Genomic DNA, 8,556 nt, shown 5'->3' on the forward strand with positions numbered 1-8,556 from the left:
CTGTAATCATCAAATTTTGATTCCAAATTCCACCCTTTAAACTATTTTCAGAGTATTTTTATTATTTTTAATAATTTTTATTTTTAAGGTATTTAGAATAATTTTGATATTTTTAATATTTATAAGAAAATTTATCTTAATCAATATCCTATTTTGAGTGAACACCGTTTAATTATGGACTTCCCTAATCTTGACACAACCCCCAACTAAAATTGATCTGGGCGTGTTCTCGATCGAAATTATTTTAATAGTTTTTATAATTATTTGACTTGGGTAATTTTAAATCATAATTATTGATAAATAAATTGATAATCAGCAAATCAACGGTCCAGATCCAATAAATGATTACAATTAAATTTCATCAGTCAGTTAATAAACTAATTAACCGTGTCAACTGTAAACAGGCCCATAAACTACGTGTAACTTTCTTGCAACATTTGAATTTAATTTCTCTGGTTACATCAACATATAGCAGAATGAAATAATGAGGGAGAAGGGGACTGCTAGAACACACTATCCCAAAACATGATTGTTTTGGCCAAGAGAGAAAGAGAGAGAGAGAGCAGATAACCAAACCCAAAGCAGCTCTAAGTATCGCCGCCGTGTTCAGCTTCTTCCGCTTTAATGTACATTTGAACAACATTCTTGCAATACCAATATCCACCGAGCATGTGGGTTTGGTTCTCTTGCGAATAGACATGCATAGATATTACAAGTCTCACCGCGTATCCATCTAACTGTATAGGAACTACAGCCTCAACCTGGGAAGTGGAGGTTGTGGCAGCAAGGCCGGCCAGCAATTCTACATCTTGCATCATTTGAAAAAAGTAAGAAGTTATATTTGGTACTGAAAGCCAAAATTCTGAAAAGTTCTGATTTCACCGCATCTGCTTGCAGTGATGATCGCCAACCCCCAGGTTGACGAACTTTGCACTGGCATGTACCCACTGCTGAATGGATCGCCATTGTCTCGAAGGCTCTGTTTGTAAGCCACGAGCTCTTCGGGCCAAGTTGCTGAACCCCTATCACAAAAGTGATTTGATCTTGGGCTTAGACGACTGGTGTTCTGGGATTGAGGAGAAGGTGAAAGATGGACCCCATCAGTTTCACCTTTTAGTGGTGAATTTGCCTGAGATTCTCCGCTGAGAGAATTCTGTTTGTTTGAGGGGGCCCTTGCCATCCCTCCCATTCCTGAGCTTGGCCATGGAATAGCCATGGTAACTCCTTGACAGTGGAAATGCTCATAAGATTGTGTGACAGTTGCAGTGGTTCTAGTCCGGTTAGGTTGAGAATCTTCATCATATCGCCATACATAAACTTGAGAGTCCTCGCTGGCACAGATCACATACTTGCCACCAGCAGTCCAGTATGCTGAGATTTGACTGCTTCTATTGCGAAAACCTGAGACAGAGCAAAAGTCATTTTCCAATACGATAGTGAGTTCATGACATAGGAATGTCACAACTTGCGAGGATGATTGGTGAAAATGAGTTCCAGAATTCTATAACATACTGAGGGTGTTCATTGGTATGAGAATTATACTAACTTTTTATTAAATAGGGCTGTGAAAGATGGAAAATTGGTTCACAGATCATCTTGACTGATCTTATAAATCATAATCCCATTAGTAGCCTTCAATTCTCAACAACAAAGGAAATTGACACGGAATGATACTGAACTGCCTCAGGCATTTCAATATAAAATCACATGAATTGGCCGCCTTCAGCTTGGCCTTGAGTTTGTTACCCTGGCGGTTTTCAAATTAGATCTTCAAATAGGCAGTTGAGACCTCCTAACAATGAATATTCTTATCAGGATCATAACAGAGTTTCTCTCAGTTAGCAGACTGAGCAAAAGATCCTTTTATGGCATTTTCCTGACTCTCTATTGATTGCTGCCCATAAAAAAGAAGAAACTGTCATGCCATGGTGAGGAATTGAGCCTCTATCTAGATGAGAGACTGAAGAAGAAAGTGATGTGTGCCTTCCGAGAAAGATAGTAGCAATGAGCTTTCATGAAATTCATTTTAAAAGTAGAGCCCAGCCAGGTGCTTATACTATGAAAAATATTCTCTGACCGATAGGCAGCTGAGGAACTAGATTTGGTCTTATTTCAGGTTGCTAAAGGCATTTTCTTTTATATTTTTCAAGTTGTACCAGGAAACTTAAAGCCAAATTAGTTAGTTACTAAATTAATTGAGATTAATGCAAAATATATAACATGAAGCCAATAGGTAACCAGGGAAACCTATCATGCTATAGTTTCGAGCCAATCTAAAATCTAAAAGGAAAATTGATTTCGCATTTGAAGCATGCTCAGAAGCTTTTATTCCAGTACTTGTTGGGCTCTTTTTACTACTCCATAATATCAAAGTTGTTGACTTTTACAAAAGGGAAGATTTCTACCTCTAAACTTGTGGATTAGGTCATTGCCATCAACTACCCGGACTCGTGAATCTGCCGATGTGATCAATATCCTTGAGTTTCTCCCAGGAGCAAACTGTTAACAATGCTGGTCAGCAAAACTTAACAACCATTTAAATTGGCACTTAAATAGACAGAGACAGTCATATATATTTTCAAAGCAAAAGAACCATAATTCATTAGAGTACCTGGAAGCCAGTAATTTTTTTGTGCCTGGATCTTTTTCTCTTGTTCTGTAAGTCAATCTGACTTTTCTGGAGAAGCTTATTATCTAAAAAAGAAAAGGATCCATGTCATATAACCAATGAAGCATTGAAAACAAATACATAGGACAATAATAAGTTTGAGTGCTACATACCAGATGTGTCATACAGGTGGCAACTTCCCTTGTGTGAACCAACAAGAGCACCCTTTAAGAATTCAAAACATTAAACATTGCATATTAATGGGAATTCATTGGAAACTAGGAAGAAAATTGAAGGCCGTCAATATTTGATACCTGTCCATCAGGGGTATAGCAAGCAGCAGTGACCATCTCATGCAAATCATCCCAATCAACAATTTGTCGATCAGGAATACTCCATATGCGGACTTTCTCATCCAGGGATCCACTGATGAAATACCTATGATCAATAGGATTGAATTGGATGCAAGTCACTGCATCAATGCAAACAATAAGGAGAATTTGGGAGAAATTAGTAAAAAGGAAGTATAACAGGACAAGGAAAAGAAAAGTTTGAAGATAAGCTGAATTTACCATAGTCACTATGTGTGAATATCTTTAAACAGGATTTGCTGGGCAAGTCCCAAAGTCGAACAGTTTTATCCATGGAAGATGATAAAAGATACTGCAAAGCAAACAAATTCGGTATTGTGAATTTTGTTCCAAAAAAATTCAACTCTCTGAATAACAATACCACATATATAAATGGGCAGGCAATCAGCAACATCCACGGATAAATTATGAAGTTTAACATGGAAGAATTCAATAAGGGGAAAATTTATGATCAAAAGAGATAGGCGCAGATAAAATGTGTTCAGGAATAATTTCCCATATAATTCCAGGATCAAAAACATTTATTTTTTACTGCAACACGTATTATGAACAATGTAAAACAATTGTCAAATATAAGTTTAAATTGTTCTTGTATAGTATAAAATCATTCCAAACAATGAATCTGTGGATTTAAATACACTGTAGTAGCACTTTGAACATAAATTTGATATTTAACTAGCAGATAATTGAGCATCTCAAACCAGGCACAGTTCACTAATAAATCAAGGGCGGTGCAAATGGAGAAATAATGTAAGCTAATATCCTTCAGCAAAGATAAGTTAATTGTCCTAACATACAGAAACTATCAGTCAGTGTCAGGTCTTAATTTATTCAGATGATAGGATTAAATGTTTGTTGAGTTGTCTCCTTTTAGGTTCGAGGGGGTGCTGGTTTGTGCCCATGTCCAGTAGCGTCTATTTCAATGTAGCTAAATTTCTATCTGTAATTGCTCTGAGTATGAGTCACTTTGATGTTCAAATTTCAGCAAAAACAAATTTCTAGACATCCAGGGTGATATGAGTTCTATGAAACCCAAGCCAACTATCTGTATGTGGTAGCTTAGTTTTTTGCTATATCAACTAAATTTGAGTACTTAAACCAATAACTATATTCGAGATATATAATGCTAAACATAGGAAAGCCTTCGCAAATTCTTCCAACATAATCATCTCAATATTTAGTAGCAAAATAACTTGGAGTCCCTGATTGCAAGTTAACCGTTGGAACACAATTATGTGGAATTGCACAAACACAACTATTGTAACTCAATTAGATGGATCTCAAGCAGTCATTGGACTTATATATCTCAAGTAATACTGAAGAAATTTATATAATCAGATAATGTGATTTTCATTTCTCTTTACCCTTCACCACTCAGTTCTTCAACTCAAATTGATTCAAAAACGAACTTAGCACTTTATCATTAAAACAAACCTGTGATTTCCACCAGGAGAGGTCAAGGACATCATCAACATGCCCTCTGAAAGAACAGAAAGGATTGTCTGACAAAGCAAACACATGCTCAGGCATTATAACAGAGTCTGAGCTGTTAGACTTCCGGCCATTAGGGATCTTTGCTCTTCTCTTCTTATCCCAGGAGTTTGCTTCTGCGCAAGCCAACACTGATCTTGGATCTGAAGGGGAATTACTGATTGCCATAGCAAATGGCTTGAAATTCTCATTCTCCTCTGCAGCCTTGAGCAAATCACTCTTTGTACTGATATCAGAGACTTCCCAAACATGAATGACACAATCCTCCCCTGCACTGGCTAGGTACCGGCCATCCAAGCTGAATTTGATGCTCCAAATAGAACCATTATGTGCCTGAATTGCCTGGCTCATGTACAAACCAGTGAACTCCTTGTGAGACTTTCCATACTGAGAGACCTTGACCCGAAGGTCAAGGCCTTGTGCGCCATCCTGGCTATCGTCGGTCGCAGAGCTCGACCTCCTCCCTCCCTTCTCCGAGGATGTATCCTTGTCATCACTGCTCCGACGGTCCTGGTGGTAGTGGTGGTGTCCTCCGGTGATAGCAGCCCCAGCCACAGTCCTAATGCTCCTCAACCAGCCGCCTTTCTTCTTCGACCGTGTTCCTCCTTTCAAAACCCCATCTGTTCGCGGCCCGCTGCCAGACTCACCAGAGCCGACGCTGCTCCGCCGCCCAGCCTCTGCATCCTCCACATTCTGCCGCCTCATCAGTTCTTGAACGATGGGCGAGCAGCCAACGCACATCTCGAATTCCTGCATCGTGAGTTGGCGCCCAGTCCCCACTTCCCTGAACTTCTTCCCCATCCCATCCTCCCCGAATTCCTTCACCACGAACTCCCTCCCGTTGTCGAGGTTCCTGATCAAGCACCTGGGATCGTCGCAATCGGCGGCGCCGCAGTCCTCGGGGCGTCGTTTTCCTCTACCGCCGTCGCCGTCGGAGACCTCAATAACCCCCGAGGACGAGGATCGAGAAATCGAAACCGACAGATTGGCGGATCTCTGGCGGTGGTGGTGCCGGTGCGGGCGGACAAGGGGCTCGGGCGTACGCACAGACGAGGGTTCCACGTAGCCGTCGGATCTGGCGTCGGACGAAAAGGGGGCATCGAGGGCAGGCGCCGGGGCGTCGCCGGGGCGAGGGAGGCGGGAAAGGATGGAGTCTCCGGCGAGGCCGTATCGCTGGAAGAGCAAACGGCGGCGCTCGGCCACAGGGGCGGGCTCGGAGGTCCAGACGTCGTGGGACAGCAGCGGCGAGGAGCCGTCGTCTCCGTGGTCGTCGTCGGAGGCGGAGCCGGAGGTGGAGGAGCCGGAGGAGGAGAGGATCCGGTCCAAGGACTCGTAGAACTCTTCTTCGCCCTCCGCTTCTTCCGCGACGGCGTTACGTCTCATCATTCCGGCATTCCGAATCGCAATACGGCCGCGACGGCAGCCTCGCCGCGGGGAAGAGATATATATATACAAAGAGAAGCGGCCGCCACCGCCAGGAGAAGGAATCGATCGTATCGGCGATGTAACGGGCGAAACGACACGGAGGCGAGGGGGACGATTACGAAGGAAGGAAGGAGAGAAAAGGCTGGCGATATGAGTTGCCGTTTTAGTTCATGTCAGTTGGGAAGGAAAGGACTTAATTATTTATTAATTAATTAATGGTGAGCTTGCAGTAGATATACTTACTGTTCCTTTATTTTGGATATGAGTTAGGAATGAATAGTCATTTCCTAATTCCTAAGGAATAAAACATCCATCCATCGAGATTCAAACCATTGACACTTGATTAATTTGTTGGACGTCTTTTCATTACGCCATATCTAGAGAACATTGAATTGCATTTTTATGATTCAAATGTTTAAACCTTATAAAGCTTCTTGTAAAGACCTTTCTCATTTATCAACCTCAAATCTCAATCCCCCATTTAATTTGACATATTCCTCCCTCGCCACAAAGTATCGATGTACCTACCATATGAAAAACATAATGAAGAAAGCGTGCTTAATAAAGTTATAATTGACCATTTTATTGTAATATTTTAAATCAAATTATGTGGTTCACAAATTAAAAAGGGCTTGAAAGCTCATTCTCATATTGGTATATTCCCCCTTTCCACATATAAAAATGTTGAAAATAAAATAATGAAAAATAATGCATGATAAAAATTGACTTCTTGATTCTCAACTCTTTATTTATTTAATTATGTGCATAGTCCTCACAATATGCCTCCACCACGTTACTCTTTTTTTTTTTGAAAAATAAAGCATTATTACTATTATTATTATTATTATTGAGATATGAAAATTATTATTTTCACATGAAATTTTATGAAATGACCTTTCAATTTTCACATATTGAAGATTGTTATAGGTAACTTATCCTCTCTAGCTACCAACCTTATTATTGCTCAAATCTTTGTATATGAAAACAACCTCTCCTTTTATTAATTTGGACTTAAATGCTTAATAGGGAGCAGCTTTATAGCGATAGCCGTGTGTTTTCTTTATCCAAACTATTAACTTGAAAACTACAAAGGAACTAACAAAATAAATAAATAAATAATAATAATAATTTAAATATTGCCATGGTCCTCTTTAATTTAGCTATACAACTTAGTCTTTTAATCTACATACATCGTTTTTATATTTTTATATATTCACAAACACATTAATCCATCAATAATAATAATAATGATTGTAATGTCCATTGATCCTTTTTGTGCCCTTGTACTGCAAATTTATGAGTGATCTTTCTTAATCAAATAGTTGATCTTAATGTAATTTATATTAAATAAATTTAGTTAGGACTATTCAACACAAAATATGAGAGTTGGTCACACTGTGTGAATGAACAGCCCATGCAAAATCTCATATGTGTGTGTATATATATCTATATATATATTGAGGATTAATCTTGCAATTTACAGGACTTGAATCAATTTACTAGGGTAATGACTATTTATCATATTTCTTTAAAAAAATACAAGGAAATACCAGATTTTTTTCTTTTCCACAACTTTAAATAATGTTTTTCTTTAATTTTTTTCTAATTAAATAAAATATTTTTAAAAAAAACATGGCTACAAAGATTTACAGGAAATTAATAGCAATAGGCTTCTGCAAGCTACAGCTACATATCACTGCCCTCATTTAATTGATTGCTCCTCCTTCCAACTTTGTTCATTGATAAAAGTGAATGCTAAAACCAAAGCAAAAAAGCCTACAAAAAAGCCAACAAAAAAAAATTAAAAAAAAATAAAAAATAAATAAACAACCACAATAAAACAATTGTCTTCATTTGCACTATTTTATTACCAAATATTAATCATTGAGTTTGTTTAGTTAAGTAAATTTTGACAGTTTGTCACTCATTTAAGTCAGTTTTAATATAAAATCTCATCTATCAAGTTCTTTGATTAAATAATTTGATAAAATTGCATAAATCTAGATCTAAATTTATTTATTGTTTGGCATATTTATCAATTTATTATTAATATATTTTTGAAAAAAAAAATGAACCTGAACTTGAGGCTCTAGTCCCAATAAAAGGAGTACTTGTAGACTGGGTCTAGAAAAGAAGACATTCATGACAATTTATACCATTCCAACTCTTTCAGTACCAATTGAATTCAATCAGTTTTTATCATACTCTTTATGAGCAAGTGAAGGCCAACATGATCTAAAACACTAGTGCAATGGTAAAATGGAATGATAAAAAGATCAAGATTTAATTTGTAAATGAGACAAATATTTTATAGATCAGTTTTTTTTCCTTTTTTGAGTATGTATAAGTTGTGCTCAAGATTTATCTAGTAGACAAGATTTGGTGAGGGGTAATCAATCTTATAATGTAATCAAGATTATATTAAAATATTAATTATTTTGTTTAGTATAGTTCTAAAGTTGTAATGTAATGTAATCTGGATTATAAAACATAATAAAGTTTTGTAATATGGATTACAAGGCCAACATCATATATATAATCCAATTACATTCCAAACTCAATATTTAACTAAAATTTAAAAGTTAAATATACCTCTAGTTTATTTCCTGCACCAATCAATCGCTGATGTCACTGCCACCGAGGACAGAGATCGTAGGATGT

At 37.7% G+C, this 8,556-nt stretch overlaps 1 protein-coding gene across 2 annotated transcripts; it reads right to left on the bottom strand.

The window, feature by feature from the left end:
* Positions 1 to 320: 320 nt before the first annotated feature.
* Positions 321 to 6,064, bottom strand: LOC121984791 (WD repeat-containing protein 44-like). Of its 2 annotated transcripts, XM_042537921.1 has the most exons (8): positions 4,414 to 6,064; positions 3,181 to 3,271; positions 2,923 to 3,080; positions 2,782 to 2,833; positions 2,612 to 2,694; positions 2,406 to 2,499; positions 883 to 1,401; positions 321 to 802 (listed from the first exon to the last, which is right to left on the bottom strand). In XM_042537921.1, the coding sequence occupies exons 1-8, from the start codon at positions 5,854 to 5,856 to the stop codon at positions 588 to 590; spliced, it is 2,655 nt and encodes an 884-aa protein (XP_042393855.1). In that variant the 5' UTR covers positions 5,857 to 6,064; the 3' UTR covers positions 321 to 587. The 2 variants fall into 2 exon arrangements, with proteins under 2 accessions (XP_042393855.1, XP_042393856.1); XM_042537922.1 differs by having other exon boundaries at positions 626 to 1,401.
* Positions 6,065 to 8,556: the final 2,492 nt, after the last annotated feature.

Source organism: Zingiber officinale, chromosome 5B (assembly GCF_018446385.1).
Source record: "Zingiber officinale cultivar Zhangliang chromosome 5B, Zo_v1.1, whole genome shotgun sequence".
NCBI classification, from domain to species: Eukaryota; Viridiplantae; Streptophyta; class Magnoliopsida; order Zingiberales; family Zingiberaceae; genus Zingiber; species Zingiber officinale.

What these genes read in the sequence shown, in the direction of transcription:
- LOC121984791 (XM_042537921.1), bottom strand. Translation starts at nt 5,856, where the DNA reads ATGATGAGACGTAACGCCGTCGCGGAAGAAGCGGAGGGCGAAGAAGAG. An exon ending in CCACCTGTATGACACATCTG is followed by an intron (nt 2,695 to 2,781) that starts GTATGTAGCACT and finishes TTTCTTTTTTAG; the next exon opens with ATAATAAGCTTCTCCAGAAA. An exon ending in AAAAAATTACTGGCTTCCAG is followed by an intron (nt 2,500 to 2,611) that starts GTACTCTAATGA and finishes CATTGTTAACAG; the next exon opens with TTTGCTCCTGGGAGAAACTC.